The sequence below is a fragment of the Columba livia genome, chromosome 34, assembly GCF_036013475.1.
Source record: "Columba livia isolate bColLiv1 breed racing homer chromosome 34, bColLiv1.pat.W.v2, whole genome shotgun sequence".
NCBI classification, from domain to species: Eukaryota; Metazoa; Chordata; class Aves; order Columbiformes; family Columbidae; genus Columba; species Columba livia.
In genome coordinates this window covers 447677-472055 of record NC_088635.1, presented here as the reverse complement: position 1 = coordinate 472055, position 24379 = coordinate 447677, and the positions used below count along the sequence as shown (strand labels likewise).

The following is a 24379-nucleotide window of genomic DNA, read 5'->3' as shown; positions in this document are numbered from 1 at the left end:
CTTTGGGACCCTTGAGGACCCTTTGGGACCCTTGAGGACCCTTTGGGACACGGGGACACAGCGTTTCTCGCAGCCCCGCCCGCCCGCGGGAAGCTCCGCGGGCGCCCCGCCCACTCCCCTGGTGATTTGCATAACCACGCCCACACACACGCCTTCAAGTTCCCACCCATGCCCGCCCTCACTTCATTTCCATAGCCACGCCCATTGTTCCATTTGTTTGCATAACCACGCCCACTTGCCCCCACCCTTCGTTCCCGCCCCTCGTTGGCCCCGCCCATTCGCTCTGGCGCCTCCTGGCGGCCGCGCGCGTTAGTTGTTCCGGGGCCCGCTCGGTCCGTTTGGGGCCTGAGCGGCGGGAACGCGCCGGGCGCTAAAACCGGGACTAAAACTGGTACTAAAACTGGGCCTGAGAACGGGGTGGGCCTGGCGGGACGGGCCCGGGGGGTCCCAGGAGGTTGGGATGCGGTTTGGTGGGGTCCCAAAGGGCTGGACGGGGTGTAGGGAGTCTTAGAGGCATCTGTGGGGGTTCCAGAGGGTTGGGATGGGGTTTGGGGGATCCCGGGGGTCTGGAATGTGGTTTGGGGGGTCCCATGGGGCTGGAATGGGGTTTAGGGGATCCCGGGGGTCTGGGTTGGGGTTTGGGGAGTCCCAGGGGTCTGAAATGGGGTTTGGGGGGTCCCAAGGGGCTTTCAGGGGTCCCAGGGGGCTGGGTTGGGGTTTGGGGGATCCCAGGGGCCTGTCTGGGGGTCTTAGGGGGGAGGGTTGGGGTTTGGGGGTCCCAAGGGGCATGTCTGGGGGTCCCAGGGGTCTGTAATGGGGTTTGGGGGGTCCCAAGGGGCTTTCAGGGGTCCCAGGGGGCTGGGTTAGGGTTTGGGGGATCCCAGGGGCCTGTCTGGGGGTCTTAGGGGTTTGGGGGGTTTCAAGGGGCCTGTCTGGGGGTCCCAGGGGTCTGGAATGGGGTTTGGGGGGTCCCGGGGGCTGGGTTGGGTTTGGGGGGATCCCAGGAGTGTGGAATGGGGTTTGGAGGGTCCCAAGGGGCTGCATTGGGGTTTGGGGGTTCCCAGGGGGCTGGGTTGGGTTGTGGGGGTCCCAGGGGCCTGTCTGGGGGTCCTAGGGGTCTGAAATGGGGTTCGAGGGGTCCCAAGGGGCTGCGTTGGGGCTTTGGGGGTCCCAGGGGTTTGAAATGGGCTTTGGGGGGTCCCAAGGGGCTCAATAGGGCTTGGGGGGGTCCCAGGGAGCTGTGTTGGCTTTGGGGGGTCCTAGGGGCCTGTCTCAGGGGACTGAAATGGGGTTTGGGGGGGTCCCAAGGGGTCTCAGGGGGCTGGGTTGGGTTTTGGGGGGTCCCAGGGGTCTGAAATGAGGTTTGGGGGGTCCCAAGGGCCTGAAATGGGGTTTGGGGGGGTCCCAAGGGGCTGTCGGGGGTCACAGGTGTCTGGGTTGGTGTTTGGGGGGTCCCAGGGATCTGGAATGGGGTTTTGGGGGGTCCCAGGGTCTGGGTTGGGTTGTGGGGGTCCCAGGGGTCTGAAATGGGGTTTTGGGGGGTCCCAAGGGGCCATTGGGGGTCCCAGGGGTCTGAAATGGGGTTTTGGGGGGTCCCAAGGGGCCATTGGGGGTCCCAGGGGTCTGAAATGGGGTTTTGGGGGGTCCCAAGGGTCTGGAATGTGGTTTTGGGGGGTCCCAGGATCTGGGTTGGGTTGTGGGGGTCCCAGGAGCCTGAAATGGGGTTTTGGGGGGTCCCAAGGGGCTGTTGGGGATCCCAGGGGCCTGAAATGGGGTTTGGGGGGGTCTCAAGCGTCTGGAATGAGGTTTGGGGGGCCCAAGGGGCCATTGGGGGTCCCAGGGGTCTGAATTGGGGGTTGGGGGGTCCCAGGGTCTGGGTTGGGTTGTGGGGGTCTCAGGGGTCTGAAATGGGGTTTTGGGGGGTCCCAAGGGGCTGTTGGGGGTCCCAGGGGTCTGGGTTGGTCTTTGGGGGGTCCCAGGGGTATGGAATGGGGTTTGGGGGGGTCCCAAGGGGCTGTTGGGGGTCCCAGGGGTCTGAAATGCGGTTTGGGGGGTCCCAAGGGTCTGGAATGAGGTTTGGGGGGTCCCAAGGGGCCATTGGGGGTCCCAGGGGTCTGAATTGGGGGTTGGGGGGTCCCAGGGTCTGGATTGGGTTGTGGGGGTCCCAGGCGTATGAAATGGGGTTTGGGGGGTCCCAAGGGGCCATTGGGGGTCCCAGGGGTCTGAAATGGGGTTTGGGGGGTCCCAAGGGGCCATTGGGGGTCCCAGGGGGCTCAATAGGGCTTGGGGGGGTCCCGGGTACCTGTGTTGGGTTTGGGGGGTCCCAGGGGCCTGAAATGGGGGACTGAAATGGGGTTTGGGGGGGTCCCAAAGGGTCTCAGGGGGCTGGGTTGGGTTTTGGGGGGTCCCAGGGGCCTGTCTGGGGGTCCCATGGGTCTGGAATGGGGTTTTGGGGGGTCCCAGGATCTGGGTTGGGTTGTGGGGGTCCCAGGAGCCTGAAATAGGGTTTTGGGGGGTCCCAAGGGGCTGTTGGGGATCCCAGGGGCCTGAAATGGGTTTTGGGGGGGTCTCAAGGGTCTGGAATGAGGTTGGGGGGCCCAAGGGGCCATTGGGGGTCCCAGTGGTCTGAGTTGGGGGTTGGGGGGTCCCAGGGTCTGGAATGGGTTGTGGGGGTCCCAGGGGTCTGAAATGGGGTTTGGGGGGTCCCAAGGGGCCGTCAGGGGTCCCAGGGGGCTCAATAGGGCTTGGGGGGGTCCCAGGGAGCTGTGTTGGCTTTGGGGGGTCCCAGGGGCCTGAAATGGGGCTTGGGGGGGTCTCAAGGGTCTGGAATGAGGTTTGGGGGGCCCAAGGGGCCATTGGGGGTCCCAGGGGCCTGAAATGGGGTTTTGGGGGGTCCCAAGGGTCTGGAATGGGGTTTTGGGGGGTCCCAGGATCTGGGTTGGGTTGTGGGGGTCCCAGGAGCCTGAAATGGGGTTTGGGGGGGTCCCAAGGGTCTGGAGTGAGGTTTGGGGGGTCCCAAAGGGCTGGGTTGCATTTTGGGGGCATCTTAGGGGCTGAATCGGGTCCCCCAGGGTGCAAACAGAGTTTCATGTGGGTCCCAAGAGCCCGGGCCGGGTTTTGGGGGTCACCCAAACCCCAAATCTGATCCAAATCCTCCCGGCACAGCTCCCGGCACCCGGATCCCGCGGCGATGGAGAACGACCCCTGTCCCCCATCCCCCCCACATTGGGACTGGGACTGTCCCGCCGCGCGGCGCCGCCTGGAAGAGCTTTATTTCGGCGAGCAGCACCATCCCGGCGCCGGCACCGAGGACGCCGACGACTTCTGGGTCTTTTTCGAACGGCTCCGGCGTTTCCAAAGCCGAAAAATCCCCCGCGAACCACCCAAAGAACCCAACGCTAGCGTATTGGATTTACCGCCCCGCTACGACCCCCGCTACCGCATCAACCTGGCGGTGCCGCGGTGCCGGCGCGGCGCCGCCGGCGTCCCCGAGGAGCCTCTCGCCGAATTCCGCGCCGCTTTGTTGCATTACCTGGATTTCGCCCAAAAACGGAGCTTTGCCAAGTTGGCCAAGATCCAAAAGGAGCGCGCGGCGCTGCCCATCTGGCGCTACCGGGAGCGGATCCTCGACGCCGTGGCGGTGAATCCGGTGGTGGTGATCGCCGGAGATACGGGCTGCGGGAAATCCACGCAGGTGCCGCAGTTCTTGCTGGCGGGTGGGTACGAGCGCGTGGTTTGTACCCAACCGCGGCGCGTGGCCTGCGTGGCGTTGGCCAAACGGGTGGCGCTGGAGAGCCTGCACCAGTATGGCGACGAGGTGAGGTCGCGGTGAACCGGGAGCTTCGTTTTGGGGATGTTTAATGTGATTTGTTGGTTAGTTTTAACTTCTCGTTGGCGTTTCCAGATGTTGGTGGCTTCTCCCCGCAGGTGGGCTACCAGATCCGCTTCGAGAGCAGCCGCTCGGCGGCCACGCGGCTGCTGTTCCTGACCGAGGGGCTGCTGCTGCGGCAGCTCCAGCGCGACCCGGCGCTCGCCGCATACAACGTCCTCATCGCCGACGAGGTCCACGAGCGGCACCTCCACGGCGACTTCTTGCTGGGCGTCCTGCGCCGCCTGCTCGGCGCTCGCCGCGACCTGCGCCTCATCCTCATGTCGGCCACTATCAATATACAACTGTTTTCGAGCTATTTCGGCGACGCGCCGGTGCTGCAGGTGCCGGGAAGGATCTTCCCCATTTCGGTGAGGCCATGAGTCGCGATGGCTTTTGGGGTACCTGGGGGGGGTTAGAAGGGGGTGGTCAGTAGGTCAGAGAGGTTCTCCTGCCCCTCTGCTCTGCCCTTGAGAAAGGGTTTAGTTCAGATATTATCAGGATACATAGATAGATAGATAGATATAGAATATATACAGTCATAGCACCCTGAGAATGGCTGATCTGGGAAGCTAAGCAGGGTTGGCCCCGGTCAGGACTTGGATGGGAGACCTTGTGGCCAGGAAGCCAATGGGACCTGGGGGGGTTAGAAGGGGTGGTCAGTAGGTCAGAGAGGTTCTCCTGCCCCTCTACTCTGCCCTTGGAAAGGGGTTTAGTTCAGATACTATCAGGATATATTTGGGGATCATAGATATACATATGATATATGCACTCATAACACCCTGAGAATGGCTGATCTGGGAAGCTAAGCAGGGTCGGGCCCGGTCAGTACTTGGATGGGAGACCTTGTGGCCAGGAAGCCAATGGGACCTGGGGGGGATTAGAAGGGGTGGTCAGTAGGTCAGAGAGGTTCTCCTGCCCCTCACATATATATATGTGTTGATATCTCTATAATACATACAGTCATAGCACCCAAAGAATGGCTGATCTGGGAAGCTAAGCAGGGTCGGGCCCGGTCAGCACTTGGATGGGAGACCTTGTGGCCAGGAAGCCAATGGGACCTGGGGGGGGTTAGAAGTGGGTGGTCAGCAGGGTAGAGAGGTTCTCCTGCCCCTCACATATATATATCTATAACACGTATACCTATAACATCCTGGGAATGGCTGATCTGGGAAGCTAAGCAGGGTCGGGCCTGGTCAGCACTTGGATGGGAGACCTTGTGGCCAGGAAGCCAATGGGACCTGGGGGGGATTAGAAGGGGGTGGTCAGTAGGTCAGAGAGGTTCTCCTGCCCCTCTACTCTGCCCTTGAGAAAGGGTTTAGTTCAGATATTATCAGGATACATAGATAGATAGATAGATATAGAATATATACAGCCATAGCACCCTGAGAATGGCTGGTCTGGGAAGCTAAGCAGGGTCGGCCCCGGTCAGCACTTGGATGGGAGACCTTGTGGCCAGGAAGCCAGTGGGACCTGGGGGGGGTTAGAAGGGGTGGTCAGTAGGTCAGAGAGGTTCTCCTGCCCCTCACATATATATATATGTTGATATCTCTATAATACATACAGCCATAGCACCCTGAGAATGGCTGATGTGGGAAGCTAAGCAGGGTCGGCCCTGGTCAGGACTTGGATGGGAGACCTTGTGGCCAGGAAGCCAATGGGACCTGGGGGGGATTAGAAGGGGTGGTCAGTAGATCAGAGACGTTCTCCTGCCCTTCACGTATATATATATATTTATATGTCTATAATACACACAGTCATAACACCCTGAGAATGGCTGATCTGGGAAGCTAAGCAGGGTCGGCCCCAGTCAGCACTTGGATGGGAGACCTTGTGGCCAGGAAGCCAATGGGACCTGGGGGGGATTAGAAGGGGGTGGTCAGTAGGTCAGAGAGGTTCTCCTGCCCCATATATATATATATAGATATTTTTATAATATATATACAGTCATAACACCCTGAGAATGGCTGATCTGGGAAGCTAAGCAGGGTCGGCCCCGGTCAGCACTTGGATGGGAGACCTTGTGGCCAGGAAGCCAATGGGACCTGGGGGGGATTAGAAGGGGGTGGGCAGTAGGTCAGGGAGGTTCTCCTGTTCTCCTGCCCTTCTACACTATCTATCAGGATATAGTTGCAGATCATATATATAATATATCCAGTCATAGCACCCTGGGAATGGCTGATGTGGGAAGCTAAGCAGGGTCGGCCCCGGTCAGGACTTGGATGGGAGACCTTGTGGCCAGGAAGCCAATGGGACCTGGGGGGGGTTAGAAGGGGTGGTCAGTAGGTCAGAGAGGTTCTCCTGCCCCTCACATATATATATATGTTGATATCTCTATAATACATACGGTCATAGCACCCTGAGAATGGCTGATCTGGGAAGCTAAGCAGGGTCGGCCCCAGTCAGCACTTGGATGGGAGACCATATAGCACCCTGAGAATGGCTGATCTGGGAAGCTAAGCAGGGTCGGCCCCGGTCAGGACTTGGATGGGAGACCATATAGCACCCTGGGAATGGCCGATCTGGGAAGCTAAGCAGGGTCGGCCCCGGTCAGCACTTGGATGGGAGACCTTGCACCCCTGCTGAGACCACACCGGGGTGTCCCCAACATGGACTCGGTGCTTCCCCCCCCCAGGTTATTTACCAACCGATTGCCAAAGAGGAGGCGGCGGCGCCGGCACCGGGCCGAGCGGAGCGGCTGGACCCGCTGCCGTACCTGCGGGTGCTGCAGGCCATCGACCAGCAGCACCCACCGGAGGAGCGCGGGGACCTGCTGGTGTTCCTGAGCGGGGTGGCCGAGATCGGCGCCGTCCTGGAGGCGGCGCAAGCGTACGCGGCGCGGAGCCAGCGCTGGGTGGTGCTGCCCCTGCACAGCACCCTCTCGGTGGCCGAGCAGGATAAGGTGCGGACCGGTCCACGCTGGAAATGGGGGGGGATTTTTACCTTAGATTGGAATATGCTTGGTGTTTAGTGGGGTTATTAGTGGGGTTATTAGTGGGGTTATTAGTGGGGTTATTAGTGGGGTTATTAGTGGGGTTATTAGTGGGGTTATTAGTGGGGTTATTAGTGGGATTATTAGTGGGATTATTAGTGGGATAATTAGTGGGACCATTAGTGGGACTACTGGATTATTAGGGGGATTATTAGGGGGATTATTAGGGGGACTATTAGTGGGACTATTAGTGGGACTATTAGTGGGACTATTAGTGGGATTATTAGTGGGATTATTAGTGGGATTATTAGTGGGATTATTAGTGGGATTATTAGTGGGATTATTAGTGGGACTATTGGATTAGTGGTACTATTAGTGGGATAATTAGTGGGACCATTAGTGGGACTACTGGATTATTAGGGGGATTATTAGGGGGATTATTAGTGGGATTATTAGTGGGATTATTAGTGGGATTATTAGTGGGATTATTAGTGGGACTATTGGATTAGTGGGACTATTAGTGGGATAATTAGTGGGACCATTAGTGGGACTACTGGATTATTAGTGGGAGTATTAGTGGGATTATTAGTGGGATTATTAGTGGGATTATTGGATTGTTAGTGGGACCATTAGGGGGACTATTGGGTTATTAGTGGGACTATTGGATTATTAGTGGGATAATTAGTGGGACCATTAGTGGGACTATTGGATTATTAGTGGGATCATTAGTGGGACTATTGGATTATTAGTGGGATCATTAGTGGGACTATTGGATTATTAGTGGGACCATTAGTGGGACTATTGGATTATTAGTGGGATTATTAGGGGGATTATTAGTGGGATTATTGGATTGTTAGTGGGACCATTAGTGGGACCATTAGGGGGACTATTGGATTATTAGTGGGATAATTAGTGGGATCATTAGCGGGACTATTGGATTATTAGTGGGATTATTAGTGGGACCATTAGTGGGCCTATTGGATTATTAGTGGGACCATTAGTGGGCCTATTGGATTATTAGTGGGACCTTTAGTGGGACTATTGGATTATTAGTGGGATAATTAGTGGGACCATTAGTGGGACTATTGGATTATTAGTGGGATCATTAGTGGGACTATTAATGGGACCATTAGTGGGACTATTGGATTATTAGTGGGACTATTAGTGGGACTATTAGTGGGATAATTAGTGGGACTATTGGACCATTAGTGGGACCATTAGTGGGACCATTGGATTATTAGTGGGACTATTAATGGGACTATTAGTGGGATAATTAGTGGGACCATTAGTGGGACTATTGGACCATTAGTGGGGCTATTGGATTATTAGTGGGATAATTAGTGGGACCATTAGTGGGACTATTGGATTATTAGTGGGACCATTAGTGGGATAATTAGTGGGACCATTGGATTATTAGTGGGATAATTAGTGGGACCATTAGGGGGACTATTGGATTATTAGTGGGATAATTAGTGGGACCATTAGTGGGACTATTGGATTATTAGTGGGACTATTGGATAATTAGTGGGACTATTAGTGGGATAATTAGTGGGACCATTAGTGGGACTATTGGATTATTAGTGGGATAATTAGTGGGATAATTAGTGGGACCATTAGTGGGACCATTGGATTATTAGTGGGACTATTAGTGGGATAATTAGTGGGACCATTAGTGGGACCATTAGTGGGACTATTGGATTATTAGTGGGACCATTAGTGGGATAATTAGTGGGACTGTTGGATTATTAGTGGGACTATTAGTGGGACTCTTAATGGGACTTTTAATGGGATTATTAGTGGGATTATTAGTGGAATCTTTAGTTGAATTTTTTTAGTTTCTTTTTGGATTTTTAATTTTATTATTTTGGAGGATTTTTTAGTTTCTTTCTCGATTTTTAATCGTTTTATTTGGGGATTTTTTTAGTTTATTTTTTGATTTTTAATCTTTTTATTTGGTGGATTTTTAGTTTACTTTTGTATTTTTAATTTCCTTATTGCGTCCATTTTGTGGGGTCCGACGCCATTTTGTGGGTCCGACTCCATTTCGTGGGGTCCGACGCCATTTTGTGGGTCCGACTCCATTTCGTGGGGTCCGACGCCATTTTGTGGGTCCGACTCCATTTCGTGGGGTCCGACGCCATTTTGTGGGTCCGACTCCATTTCGTGGGGTGTGACCCCATGTTGTGGGTCCATCTCCATTTTGTGGGGCGCGACCCCATTTTGTGGGGCGCTACCCCATTTTGTGGGGCGCGATGCCATTTTGTGGGGCGCTACCCCATTTTGTGGGGCGCGACGCCATTTTGTGGGTCCCGACCCCATTTTGTGGGTTCATCTCCATTTTGTGGGTTCATCTCCATTTTGTGGGTTCATCTCCATTTTGTGGGTCTGACGCCATTTTGTGGGTCCGACCCCATTTTGTGGGGCCCAACCCCATGTTGTGGGTCCATCTCCATTTTGTGGGGCGCTACCCCATTTTGTGGGGTCCAACCCCATTTTGTGGGACGCTACCCCATTTTGTGGGGTCCAACCCCATTTTGTGGGGTCCGATGCCATTTTGTGGGTCCCGACCCCATTTTGTGGGGTCCGACTCCATTTTGTGGGTCCATCTCCATTTTGCGGGGTCCGACGCCATTTTGTGGGTCCGACCCCATTTTGTGGGGTGCGACGCCATTTTGTGGGTCTGACCCCATTTTGTAGCGCTCGAACCTTCAACTTTGGCCATTTCCAGGTGTTCGACGTCCCCCCTCCCGGCGTCCGCAAGTGCATCCTGTCCACCAACATCGCCGAAACCTCGGTGACCATCGACGGCGTGCGCTTCGTCCTGGATTCCGGTACGAAACCGCCCTCCATTTTGTGCCAATAACCCTCCAAATCCCCTTTTAACCCCTTTGGTGTTTGTTGTTGCGTCCAGGGAAGGTGAAGGAGATGAGTTACGACCCCGAGGCCAAACTGCAGCGGCTGCAGGAGTTTTGGATCAGCCGGGCGAGCGCCGAGCAGCGTAAAGGCCGCGCCGGCAGGACCGGGCCTGGGGTTTGTTACCGGCTTTACGCCGAGTCCGACTATGATGGGTTTGCTCCGTATCCCGTGCCGGAGATTCGACGGGTGGCGCTCGACGCTTTGGTGCTGCAGGTAAAAGGCGGGGAGGAAAAATATGGATGGAAAATGTAATGATTTGGGGCTAAAGGGGCTGTGGAGGCACAATCACCTCAGAGCTCAAAATGGCGGCAGAATCGCCTCATAAAATGGCGCCAGAATTGCCTCAGGGCTCAAAATGGCGCCAGAATCGCCTCAGGGTCAAAATGGCGCCAGAATCGCCTCATAAAATGGAGCCAGAGTCACCTCAGGGCTCAAAATGGTGCCAGAATCACCTCATAAAATGGCGCCAGAATCGCCTCAGGGCTCAAAATGGCGCCAGAATCGCCTCAGGGCTCAAAATGGCGCCAGAATCACCTCAGGGTCAAAATGGCACCAGAATCACTTCATAAAATGGTGCCAGAATCACTTCATAAAATGGCGCCAGAATCGCCTCATGGCTCAAAATGGCGCCAGAATCACCTCAGGGCTCAAAATGGCACCAGAATCGCTTCATAAAACGGCGCCAGAATCACCTCAGGGCTCAAAATGGCGCCAAAATCACCTCATAAAATGGTGCCAGAATCGCCTCAGGGCTCAAAATGGCACCAGATTCACCTCAAAGATCAAAAAATGGCAGCAACAAGGCACCAAAATCACCTTAAAAACCAGACTGGTGGCACCAAGGGTGCTAAAATCACCTCGGGGGTCAAAATGGCATCACCAGAATCACCTCAGGGCTTAAAATGGCACCAGAATCACCTCAGGGTCAAAATGGCGCCAGAATCACCTCAGGGCTCAAAGTGGCAGCAGTGGGTTAATGGTTGGACTGGATGATTTTGAGGTTCTTTTTCAATTAAAACGATTCTATGATTGATTTGTGAAGATCTCAGGGGGAAAACCCATCCAGACAAAGCTTGAGCGTCAGGGTCTGATGGTTCCTGGGCGGGATTTATAAACACCAAGCTCTTAGTATTGTCACCAAGGTTGGTTTTGTGTCTTTCTCTCGCAGTTAAAGAGCATGGGGCTGGGTGACCCCCGAACTTTCCCCTTTTTGGAGCCTCCCCCCGCGTCCAGCTTGGAAATGGCCGTGCGGTACCTGCAGGACCAGGGAGCCCTGGACAACAACGAGGACCTGACGCCCATCGGGACCCTCCTGGCCCAGCTCCCGGTGGACGTGGTGGTGGGTGAGTAACACATGGAGACATGACGCCAGAAGCACCGCAGGGTCCAAAATGGCGCCAGAATCACTTCAGGGTCAAAATGGCGCCAGAATCACCTCAGGGCTCAAAATGGCGCCAGAATCACCTCAGGGTCAAAATGGCGCCAGAATCACCTCAGGGTCCAAAATGGCGCCAGAATCACCTCAGGGTCCAAAGTGGCCGCTCCAGGTGCACCAGTTCTGGGAGTTTTAGTCTCGATTTCATGATATCATGGAAGAAAACGTACAAAAAGTGACTAAGGTGGGAATTATTGATAAACAGAGCGACCTCCAAACTGCCTCAAAATGGCAGCACCAGAGTCACCTCAGGGCTCAAAATGGCGCCAGAGTCACCTCAGGGCCCAAAATGGCGCCAGAATCACCTCAGGGCCCAAAATGGCGCCAGAATCACCTCAGGGCCCAAAATGGCGCCAGAATCACCTCAGGGCCCAAAATGGCGCCAGAATCACCTCAGGGCCCAAAATGGCGCCAGAATCACCTCAGGGGTCAAAATGGCGCCAGAATCACCTCAGAGTCCAAATGGCGCCAGAAGCACCGCAGGGTCCAAAATGGCACCAGAATCACCTCAGGGTCAAAATGGCGCCAGAATCACCTCAGGGCTCAAAATGGCGCCAGAATCACCTCAGGGTCCAAAATGGCGCCAGAATCACCTCAGGGTCCAAAATGGCGCCAGAATCACCTCAGGGTCCAAAGTGGCCGCTCCAGGTGCACCAGTTCTGGGAGTTTTAGTCTCGATTTCATGATATCATGGAAGAAAACGTACAAAAAGTGACTAATGTGGGAATTATTGATAAACAGAGCGACCTCCAAACTGCCTCAAAATGGCAGCACCAGAGTCACCTCAGGGCTCAAAATAGCGCCAGAGTCACCTCAGGGCTCAAAATGGCGCCAGAATCACCTTAGGATCCAAATGGCGCCAGAATCACCTCAGGGTCCAAAATGGCGCCAGAGTCACCTCAGGGTCCAAAATGGCGCCAGAGTCACCTCAGGGTCGAAATGGCGCCAGAATCACCTCAGGGTCCAAAATGGCGCCAGAATCACCTCAGGGCCCCAAATTGCGCCAGAATCACGTCAGGATCCAAATGGCGCCAGAATCACCTCAGGATCAAATTGGTGCCAGAATCACCTCAGGCTCAAAATGGTGGCACCAGAATCACCTCAGGGCTCAAAATGGTGGCACCAGAATCACCTCAGGGACAAAATGGCGCCAGAATCACCTCAGGATCCAAATGGCGCCAAAATCACCTCAGGGCCCAAAATGGCGCCAGAATCACCTCAGGGTCCAAAATGGCGCCAGAGTCACCTCAGGGCCCAAAATGGCGCCACCAGAATCACCTCAGGACGTCCCCCCATCACAGCAGAGCCGTTTTTGGGGTGTCCCTGGCTGATTTTCCCTCCCCGCGCAGGCAAGATGCTGGTGCTGGGGGTGCTGCTGGGGCTGCCGGAGCCGGCGCTGACGGTGGCGGCGGCGCTGAGCGTCCCGTCGCCGCTGGTGCGCGCGGCGCAGCCCGACCCCGACCGCGCCGCGGCCCGGCGCCCGCTCGAGAGCCCCCACGGGGACCCCCTGACGCTGCTCAACCTCTTCAACGAGTGGCTGCAGGTGAGGGGGGACATGGGGACATTTTGGGGGACATTTGGTGGAGATGGAGACATTTGGGGGGACATTGGGGGGATTTGGGGGAGATGGGGGATGTCTGGGGGAGATTTGGGGGACATTTGGGGGACATGGGGGACATTTGGGGGACATGGGGGATATTTTGGGGGAGATGGGGGATGTTTGGGGGACATTTGGGGAGATGGGGGACATTTTGGGGTAGATGAGGCAGATTTTGGGGGAGATGGGGGACATTTGGGGTAGATGAGGCAGGTTTTGGGGCAGATAGGCCACATTTTGGGGCAGATAAGTCAGATTTTGGGGGAGATGGGGGACATTTGGGGCAGATAAGTCAGATTTTGGGGGAGATGGGGTGCATTTGGGGTAGATAAGTCAGATTTTGGGGCAGATAGGCCACATTTTGGGGCAGATAAGTCAGATTTTGGGGGAGATGGGGGACATTTGGGGTAGATGAGGCAGATTTTGGGGCAGATAGGCCACATTTTGGGGTAGATAAGTCAGATTTTGGGGGAGATGGGGGACATTTGGGGTAGATGAGGCACATTTTGGGGGAAATGGGGTGCATTTGGGGTAGATAAGTCAGATTTTGGGGCAGATAGGCCACATTTTGGGGCAGATAAGTCAGATTTTGGGGGAGATGGGGGACATTTGGGGCAGATGAGTCAGATTTTGGGGCAGATAGGCCACATTTTGGGTCAGATAAGTCAGATTTTGGGGGAGATGGGGTGCATTTGGGGGAGATGAGGCACATTTTGGGGGAGATGGGGGACATTTGGGGTAGATGAGGCAGATTTTGGGGCAGATAGGCCACATTTTGGGGCAGATAAGTCAGATTTTGGGGCGGATAAGTCAGATTTTGGGGCAGATAAGTCAGATTTTGGGGCGGATAAGTCAGATTTTGGGGCAGATAGGCCACATTTTGGGGCAGATAAGTCAGATTTGGGGGGAGATGGGGGACATTTGGGGTAGATAAGTCAGATTTTGGGGGCGATAAAGCACATTTTGGGGAGATGGGGAAGATTTGGTTAGATAAGGCACACTTAGGGGGGCAGGAGGCACATTTAGTGGGGGGTGCTGCACATTTAGGGGGGGATGCTGCACATTTAGGGGGGGATGCTGCACATTTTGGGGGGCGCGAGGCACAGCGTCGGTTTGCCAAGGCTCTGTTTTGTCGCGGTGACCCCCCCGGGCTCCGTTGCCGCAGGTGAAGCGGCAGCGCGGCGCCTCCCGGCGCTGGTGCCGGCGCCGCGGGCTGGAGGAGCACCGGCTCTACGACGCCGCCGACCTGCGCCGCCAGTTCCAGGTTTGGCACGAGCCCACGGGGTCCGGCTGCACCCCCGGTAGCCGCGGTGCCCCCGTGTGTGTGGGGTTTGGGGGGGACAGCTCCCCAAATGAGCCCCAGATCCCCCAAAATCTGACTTATCTACCCCAAATCTGCCTCATCTACCCCAAAATGAACCTCATCTCCCCCCAAATGTCCCCATCTCCCCAAAATCTGACTTATCTACCCCAAAATGACCCCCATCTCCCCCCACATGTGCCCCATCTCCCCCAAAATGTGCCCCATCTCCCCCAAAATGTGCCCCATACACCCCCACATGTGCCCCATCTCCCCCAAATATGCCCCATCTCCCCCCAAAATGTGCCCCATACACCCCAAAATGTGCCTTATCTACCCCAAATGTGCCCCCTATACCCCAAAATGTGCCCCATACACCCCAAGTCTGCCCCATCTCCCCCAAATCTGACTTATCTACCCCAAAATGACCCCCATCTCCCCCCACATGTGCCCCATACACCCCAAAATGTGCCTTATATACCCCAAATGTGCCCCATACACCCCCACATGTGCCCCATACACCCCCAAATGTGCCCCATCTCCCCCAAATATGCCCCATCTCCCCCCAAAATGTGCCCCATACACCCCAAAATGTGCCTTATCTACCCCAAATGTGCCCCCTACACCCCAAAACGTGCCCCATACACCCCAAGTCTGCCCCATCTCCCCCAAATCTGACTTATCTACCCCAAAATGACCCCCATTTCCCCCCAAATGTGCCCCATACACCCCAAAATGTGCCTTATATACCCCAAAGGTGCCCCATACACCCCCAAATGTGCCCCATCTCCCCCAAATATGCCCCATCTCCCCCCAAATGTGCCCCATCCACCCAAAAATGTGCCCCATACACCCCAAGATGTGCCCCATACACCCCAAATGTGCCCCATACACCCCAAAATGTGCCTCATCTCCCCCAAATGTGCCCCATCTCCCCCCAAATGTGCCCCATCCACCCAAAAATGTGCCCCATACACCCCAAATGTGCCCCATCTCCCCCCAAGATGTGCCCCATCTCCCCCCATAATGTGCCCCATACACCCCCAAATGTGCCTCATCTCCCCCAAATGTGCCCCATACACCCCAAATCTGCCTCATCTCCCCCAAATCTGCTTTATCTACCCCAAAATGACCCCCATCTCCCCCCAGGTGTCTCCATATGCCCCATACACCCCAAATGTGCCCTGTACCCCCTAAATTTGCCCCGTGCCCCATAAATCTCCCTCATCTCCCCCCAAAATGAACTCCATCCCCCCAAAATCTGCCTCATCCCCCCCAAAAAATGCACCTCCCCCCCCCCCACCAGGAGCTCCTCCGCGACCACCATCTCCTTCCCGACCCCCCCGGCTCCGATAGCAACCGGCACAGCCGGCACCGCGAGCGCCGGGAGCTGCGGCAGCTCTGGCGCCGTCACGCCGACACCCGCAAGCGCAAGATGCTGCGGCTACAAGATGGCGCCGCCGCCTCCGGCTCCGACGACGACGCCGACACCGGCGCCAAAGGCGAGCGCGCCGTCGACATCCAGGTACCCGCCGCATCCCTCGGCGCTTCCAAATCGCACCGCCAGCCCCTACGCCGCCATTTTATCCCCGCAGGACGTCAAGTTCAAGCTCCGGCACGACGTGGAGGAGCTTTGCGCCGCGGCCGGTTCGGCGCTCACCGCGGCGCAGCTCGTCCTGCTCAAACTCGTGCTTTGCCGCGGGCTTTACCCTCAGTTTGCCGTTGCCGACCAGCTCAACGCCAGCCGCAAAGATTCCGAGCAGGTAGCGCGGAACCCGCGGCCGCGGCCTCCGTGCCATCGCTCGCCTTTGACGCCATGTTTTTTGGCTCGTATTACAGCTTTTTCACACCAAAACCAAGCAAGGCGTCGTCCTTCATCCCACCAGCGTCTTCACCGCCAGCCCCGAGCTGCTCCACGCCAATGAAGGAGCGAAGCGCGGCGGCACCAAAGGTGAACCGAATCCCGTGGGGTTTGCCTCTTTTCCTCATAAATTAAAGATTTGGGGGAAATTTTGGCGTTGTGGGGCCGGGGGAGGTTTGTGAGCGGCCATTTTCCCCCCCCGCAGACCCCGCGGATGGGTTGAGCTGCCAACACCAGCTCCTCGCCTTCGTCTCGCTGCTGGAGACCAACAAACCGTATCTGGTGAACTGTGTCCGCGTCCCGGCGCTGCAGGTGAGCGCGGCGGTGGCTCCAGGGACACGGGTTTGTGGTTTGAGGTGATTCTGGCGCCATTTTGAGCCTGAGGTGATTCTGGCGCCATTTTTTGAGGTGATTCTGGTGCCATTTTGAGCCCTGAGGTGATTCTGGCGCCATTTTGTCCCTGAGGTGATTCTGGCGCCATTTTGTCCCTGAGGTGATTCTGGCGCCATTTTGAGCCCTGAGGTGATTCAGGCGCCATTTTGACCCTGAGGTGATTTTGGCGCCATTTTGGGCCCTGAGGTGATTCTGGCACCATTTTGGGCCCTGAGGCGATTCTGGTGCCATTTTGGGCCCTGAGGTGATTCTGGCGCCATTTTGGGCCCTGAGGTGATTCTGGCGCCATTTTGAGCCCTGAGGTGATTCTGGCGCCATTTTGAGCCCTGAGGTGATTCTGGCGCCATTTTGGGCCCTGAGGTGATTCTGGCGCCATTTTGAGCCCTGAGGTGATTCTGGCGCCATTTTGGGCCCTGAGGTGATTCTGGTGCCATTTTGAGCCCTGAGGCGATTCTGGCGCCATTTTGTTCCCTGAGGTGATTCTGGCGCCAGTTTTTGAGGTGATTCTGGCGCCATTTTGAGCCCTGAGGTGATTCAGGCGCCATTTTGACCCTGAGGTGATTCTGGCGCCATTTTGAACACTGAGGTGATTCAGGCGCCATTTTGACCCTGAGGTGATTCTGGCGCCATTTTGACCCTGAGGTGATTCTGGCGCCATTTTGAACACTGAGGTGATTCTGGCGCCATTTTGATCCTGAGGTGATTCTGGCGCCATTTTGACCCTGAGGTGATTCTGGCGCCATTTGGATCCTGAGGTGATTCTGGCGCCATTTTTTGAGGTGATTCTGGCACCGCCATTTTGCCCCTGAGGCGATTCTGGCGCCATTTTGACCCTGAGGTGATTCAGGTGCCATTTTGACCCTGAGGCGATTCGGGCGCCATTTTGACCCTGAGGTGATTCTGGCGCCATTTTGACCCCTGAGTTGATCTTTACGCCGCCAACCTGAAATCATCCCGCACATTCCTTAATTCTCCTGGACCCTCGGCGCAGAATCAAACCCCACCACCCTTAACAATCATCCTCTTGGCCTAAAGAGGGTTAAGCCCAGCTTTGCCTCATCCTTATCCCTCCAACCCATCCATCCCCAACACCCCTCTTGGCGTAGTTTTTATTGTTATTTCCCCCGCCCAGGCCCTCCTGCTCTTCTCCCGCTCTCTGGACACCAACACCGACTGCTCGCGCCTGGTTGCCGACGGCTGGTTGGAAATGGCCGTCCTGGACGCCGACGCCGCCCTGCGCCTCCTCGCCGCCGCCATGCGCCTCCGCTCCTCCTGGGACCAACTCCTGCGGCAGCTCCTGGCGGCGCCGCGCGGCGAGGAAACCGAACAGCGGCCGAACCCCCACGACGTGTCCGCGCTCACCCGGGGGCTGCTGGAGTTTATACACACGGAGGTGATAGAGGTTTCGAGCCGTCTCACCGCTGAAAAACACCGAGACGCGGCTGTTTGACCTCCATATTGTCCTCGTGTCACCTCGTAGGTGCCGTTTCGCCTGCGCCCGCTCACCGGGTTGGAGAAACAAAACCTCTACGTGGGGCCGCAGACGGTGGCGGCCGCGCCGCGGCTCCCGGGGCTGTTTGAGGGCGTCGAGATTGCGCCCGACGAGGTGAAAGGCGGCTACAGGGTGACAGATTTTCTCACCTACAACTGCTTGGCTGTGAGTGACCCACATCCCCGCCCCGGTTGTCACCGCCCTGGGGGACACTGATGGTCCCCTTGGTGTCCCCCAGACGGACACAGATCTGTACAGCGACTGCTTGCGGAGCTTCTGGACATGTCCCCACTGTCACCTCCACGCGCCTGTCACCCCCATGGAGCGCGTGTGCCACGAGAACGCCTGTCAGCCGCAACAGGGTGAGTCCCGTGTGTCCCCCGCTGCGAACAGTGAGAATTGGGGACAACCCCGCGTGTGACCGGTGACAACTGGGGACAACCCTGCATGTCCCCCATGCTGTGTCCAGTGACAACCCCGCGTGTGACTGGTGACAATCAGGGACAACCCCGCGTGTGACTGGTGACAATCAGGGACAACTCCACGTGTCCCCTGCATGTGACGAATGGCAACTGGGGACAACCCCACGTGTCGAGTGACAATCGGGGACAACCCCGTGTGTCCCCTGCACTGTGACCAGTGACAATCAGGGACAACCCCACGTGTGATGAGTGACAACTGGGGACAACCTCGTGTGTCCTCCACGCTGTATCCAGTGACAATCGGGGACAACCCCACGTATGTCAAGTGACAATCGGGGACAACCCCACGTGTGGCCAGTGACAATTAGGGACAACCCTGCATGTCCCCTCCATGTGATGAGTGACAGTCGGGGACAACCCTGCACACTGTGACCAGTGACAATCGGCAACAACCCCACACACTGTGACCAGTGACAGTCAGGGACAACCCTGCATGTGACCAGGGACAATCGGGGACAACCCTGTGTGTGACCAGTGACAATTGGCGACAACCCTGTGTGTGACCAGTGACAATTGGGGACAACCCCGTGTCCCCAACGTGTGACCAGTGACAATCGGGGACAACCCACGTGTCAAGTGACAACTGGGGACAACCCCATGTGGGATGAGTGACAATAAGGGACAACCCTGTGTGTGATGAGTGACAATCGGGGCAACCCCATGTGGGATGAGTGACAATCGGGGACAACCCGTGTGTGACCAGTGACAATTGGGGACAATCCCACACTGTGACCAGTGACAATCGGGGACAACCCCATGTGTGTCGAGTGACAATCAGGGACAACCCGTGTGTGACCAGTGACAATTGGGGACAATCCCACACTGTGACCAGTGACAATCGGGGACAACCCCGTGTGTCGAGTGACAATCAGGGACAACCCGTGTGTGACCAGTGATAATCGGGGACAACCCCAAGTGTCTTCCACGTGTGACCAGTGATAATGGGGGACAACCCCGTGTGTGACCAGTGACAATTGGGGACAACCCGCGTGTGATAAGTGACAATCGGGGACAACCCACATATCGAGTGACAACTGGGGACGACCCCAAGTGTCCCCTACGTGTGACCAGTGATAATGGGGGACAACCCCGCGTGTGACCAGTGACAATCAGGGACAACCCACGTGTGATGAGTGACAATCGAGGACAACCCCCGTGTCGAGTGACAATTGGGAACAACCACAGCCCGTGTTTTGGGGATAATTTAGGGCCGAAAGGGGTGTTTATTGTAACTTTTCTTTACGTTTACCCGCAGAACCCGAGGAAGAAACCCCTGACATGTCCTCCCAGAGCTCCTCCCTCCACCGACTGTTCCACTGCGACGTGTGCCAGCGCGACTTTTCCTTCACCCCCACGGAGATTCTCCGGCACAAGAAGCAGCACCGGTGAACCCCAGGGACCCCAAAACAGGGACAAACCCCCTTAAAACTCCACCCCTTTTATTTCAGGGTGAGTCTGACTCTTGCAACACATCGCCGACGTTATCGGGGTGGAAACAACCTAATTTCTTTCAATTTTAAAGTAAAATATGTATAAATAACTATATTTTTTGAGTTTTGAGCGTGGCCGTCGCGTGTTATTAAGCAGGTGAAGAAAGCGCTAAATGATGATGATTTAACTGATAAATAAGTGTGGTTTAAATGATAAATAACTGCAGTTTAACTGATAAATAATTGTGGTTTAACTGACAAATAATTGCGGTTTAGCTGATAAATAAGCATGGTTTAACTAAGGTGATTTTGGCACCATTTTGACCCCTGAGGTGATTCTGGCGCCATTTGGATCCTGAGGTGATTCTGGCGCCATTTTGAGGCCTGAGGTGATTCTGGCGCCATTTTGAGGCCTGAGGTGATTCTGGCGCCATTTTGAGCCCTGAGGTGATTCTGGTGCCATTTTGAGCCCTGAGGTGATTCTGGCGCCATTTTGACCCTGAGGTGATTCTGGCGCCATTTGGATCCTGAGGTGATTCTGGCGCCATTTTGACCCCTGAGAGGGGATTCTGGCACCACCATTTGGACCCTGAGGTGATTCTGGCGCCATTTTGAGCCCTGAGGTGATTCTGGCGCCATTTTGAGCCCTGAGGTGATTCTGGCGCCATTTTGAGCCCTGAGGTGATTCTGGCGCCATTTTGACCCTGAGGTGATTCTGGCGCCATTTTGACCCCTGAGAGGTGATTCTGGCACCACCATTTGGACCCTGAGGTGATTCTGGCGCCATTTTGAGCCCTGAGGTGATTCTGGCGCCATTTTGACCCCCGAGAGGGGATTCTGGCACCGCCATTTTGGGCCCTGAGGTGATTTTGGGCCATTTTGACCCGAGGTGATTCTGGCACCCCCATTTGGACCCTGAGGTGATTCTGGCGCCATTTGGACCCTGAGGTGATTCTGGCGCCATTTTGTTCCCTGAGGTGATTCTGGTGCCATTTTGACCCTGAGGTGATTCTGGCACCATTTTGTTCCCTGAGGTGATTCTGGCGCCATTTTGTTCCCTGAGGTGATTCTGGCGCCATTTTGACCCTGAGTGGCCCATCCTTCCCTCCATCTCCCATCACTTTTCCCAAGACCGGCACATTTTCAGATCCATACTCACTTTTTACAAATCAGGGAGGTTAAAACACCCCCATGAAGAGTCAGAACAAGTGCTCAGAATCCCCCTTTAGATCTTAACCCCCCTTCAAAACTAAAAGCAACCACTTCCCATATGCTGCGGTCTGGCAGCCGTCCAACCGCGCTCGTTAAGCCGGAGCCGCCGCTGCCATAAATCAAAGAGCTTGGCAGCGCGTTGAATGCAGGAGCCGGGCTATGTTTAGCTATTTTGCTCCCAGAAATAGCAGCTGTTCCCAGGTACAGGCCGCGGGACCAGCCGCGGCGTTTTGGGCCTGATTCCTCCCTTTTGGGCTTCCTCAAAATCCATCTTCGCTTCAAGCGGTGAAATTCCGCACGATCACGACAAGGCCGTGAATATATAATGAAATAAAATTTAAAAGCTCAGAGTTTTGCCTGTTTTCCAGCATCATCAAAATTCCCATGTTTTGGGCTGCAAATCTTGATATTTTCTGCTCTGACAGAATGAAATAATAAGTTATAATAATTAAAAATAAGGGAATAAATCCCTACTGAAGCTAAATCACCCTTGGGGGAGGCAACGAGCAAACACGCTACGCCGGGTTTATCAAAGCCAAGCTCAAGCCCAGCTTAAACCCAAAGAAAAGCCAGATATGTTGATATTTCTAATAAATCCTTAACTATTTCTATCCCAACCCCCAAGCGCCGCAAGTACCTTGAGAACAAAGGTGACCCAGATTCCTTGCGCTTCCCCCATCGCACGTAGGAGTGAAGATTTAACACGTTGTGGTACAAAACTCCAAGGATTTCCCCCCGTTTCTCAGTAAAATATGCAGGAAGAACGTGTAGGTCTGAATACCAAATAGGCCACTGAAGTTATCGCTTTATCCTGCGCTTCTTGCCCGACTCTAAGGATTCGGGGCGGTGTTTGCTGTGATATTTCTTATAGAAATGCAGAAAAGGCCAAGCGATGCTTTCAGCAAAGCAGCCGAGCGTTGGTTCAATGCGCCAAAAAGCTCCTGGAATTGCTGTATTCTTGAATTTATGGAATACTGAGAGGGGATGTAAAAGTGCGACGCCAAACCGGAGCGCAAAAACCTCTAAAATGGCGGCGCCAGAGTCACCTCAGGGCTCAAAATGGCACCTGAATCACCTCAGGGTCAAAATGGCGCCAGAGTCACCTCAGGGATCAAAATGGCGCCTGAATCACCTCAGGGTCCAAATGGCGCCTGAATCACCTCAGGGTCCAAATGGCGCCTGAATCACCTCAGGGTCAAAATGGCGCCAGAATCACCTCAGGGACAAAATGGCGCCGGAATCACCTCAGGGACAAAATGGCGCCCGAATCACCTCAGCGCTCACTTTTTTTCCCCAATTGTCAGGTTTGTTTTGCGCTATTTTCCACCCGAGGGATTTTCACATATTTTCCCATCGACTTTGAGCCATTTTGGGTTGTTTTCTCCTCTTTTTTTCTCGCTGTTGATTAAACAGATGGTGGTTTTTTTCCTCCCAGGTCGGTGTTTCTTCCTCGCCTCGCTTCCAATTTTATTGGTGTCCTTCTGAAAACGCCGCTTTGGTGCCAAATTCATTCGGCGCTCGGGTTCTAAATCCACCTCCCTCTTCGCATCCCCTCCTGGGGGAGCTTCGCTCGTTATTCCTTTTATTTTTAATTAACTCCCTGAGGTGATTAATCACCCTGAGATGATTCTGGCGCCATTTTGACCCTGAGGTGATTTGGTGCCATTTTGGGCCCTGAGGTGATTCTGGCGCCATTTTGGGCCGTGAGGTGATTCTGGCGCCATTTTGGGCCCTGAGGTGATTCTGGCGCCAATTTGGGCCCTGAGGTGATTCTGGTGCCATTTTGACCCTGAGGTGGTTCTGGCGCCATTTTGAGCCCTGAGGCGATTCAGGCGCCATTTTGTCCCTGAGGTGATTCTGGTGCTGCCATTTTGGGCCCTGAGGTGATGCTGGCACCATTTTGGGCCCTGAGGTGATTCTGGTGCCATTTTGTCCCTGAGGCGATTCTGGCGCCATTTTGACCCTGAGGCGATTCTGGCACCATTTTGGGCCGTGAGGTGATTCTGGCGCCATTTTGGGCCGTGAGGTGATTCTGGCGCCAATTTGGGCCCTAAGGTGATTCTGGTGCCATTTTGACCCTGAAGTGGTTCTGACGCCATTTTGAGCCCTGAGGTGATTCAGGTGCCATTTTGTCCCTGAGGTGATTCTGGTGCTGCCATTTTGGGCCCTGAGGTGATGCTGGCACCATTTTGGGCCCTGAGGTGATTCTGGTGCCATTTTGTCCCTGAGTTGATTCTGGCGCCATTTTGACCCTGAGGTGATTCAGGTGCCATTTTTTGAGGTGGTTCTGGTGCCATTTTGAGCCCTGAGGTGATTCTGGCGCCATTTTGAGCCCTGAGAAAGACCTGTTGTCTCCTCCTATTCATTCCCCCTGTATAAAAAGTTAATTAGAATAACCAAGCTCATTAAATCCAGAAAACACAAGATGCTACCCCCTTCCCAATAGCACTTTTAATCCCAATTTTAAATCTAATTTTATTTAAACTTTAGACGATGCGCACGATATCGCTACCAGAAATAAACCTCAATAAGTCACGCTTGGCTGGTGTAACTACCTAATTAACCTCAGTAATCAGCAAATTACCGCCTTATTATTGTGAAGCTGCCTCTTGGAAACGACTTTTCTTTTTCAAGAAAGGATATTTCTTTTAAATTTTCAGTCCTTACTAAACTAAAAAGCAATTTAATTAATTCATTTCCATTTAATCTTCACAGATCACGGGATGTTTCACCATATCCGAGCGGCGCTCGGCTCAAAAACCCCACAATTTGCCAAAATACTCCATGAAAATGGGAAAGTGGGTCAGGCCGCTCAGTGCTGCGTTTGCCAAAAACCCCAATTTTTGCAGAAATGGTAAAAAAACAATAAAATTCTGATTATTTCTGGGGGTTTTATGTCGGTTTGGCCTCTTGGTTTCCTTCCGGCTATGCCGCCGAGCGGAATTAAGCTCCAGGTTAGACTGGATCATGTTAAACGAGACTGGATTGTGTTAAATGAGACCAGATCATCTTAAGCTAGCCTGGATCATCTTAAGCTAGCCTGGATCGTCTTAAGCTGGACTGGATCATCTTAAACTAGCCTGGATCGTCTTAAGCTAGCCTGGATTGTCTTAAGCTAGAGTGGATCGTCTTAAACTAGACTGGATCATCTTAAACTAGCCTGAATCATCTTAAGTTCATCTGGATCATCTTAAGCTAGACTGGATTGTTTTAAGCTAGACTGGATTGTCTTAAGCTAGACTAGGTCATGTTAAGCTTATCTGGGTCATGTTAAACTAGCCTGGATCATCTTAAACTAGACTGGATCGTCCTCCTAAGACAAGGAGGAGAAAAGACCAAAGATTAGGAAAATAGAAGTTCCGCTTGCACGTTTAGGCCTCAAATCTGCTTAAAACCGACTCTATTTGTATTTTTGGAGCAAGAAACGCGTTGGCAACATCGGTTTTATTCCCGTTTTGATA

The 24379-nt window shown here is 54.6% G+C and overlaps 1 protein-coding gene across 1 annotated transcript; it reads left to right on the top strand.

The window, feature by feature from the left end:
* Positions 1–258: 258 nt before the first annotated feature.
* DHX34 (DExH-box helicase 34) lies at positions 259–23813 on the top strand. The gene is made up of 18 exons (XM_065044250.1): positions 259–391; positions 3166–3817; positions 3928–4239; positions 6504–6770; positions 9529–9631; positions 9712–9929; positions 10885–11059; positions 12501–12694; positions 13914–14012; positions 15355–15573; positions 15644–15811; positions 15888–15999; positions 16115–16221; positions 17435–17695; positions 17783–17959; positions 18033–18156; positions 19532–19725; positions 23634–23813. Exons 2-17 carry the CDS (start codon positions 3191–3193, stop codon positions 19663–19665), a joined length of 3297 nt encoding a protein of 1098 aa, XP_064900322.1. The 5' UTR covers positions 259–391; positions 3166–3190; the 3' UTR covers positions 19666–19725; positions 23634–23813.
* Positions 23814–24379: the final 566 nt, after the last annotated feature.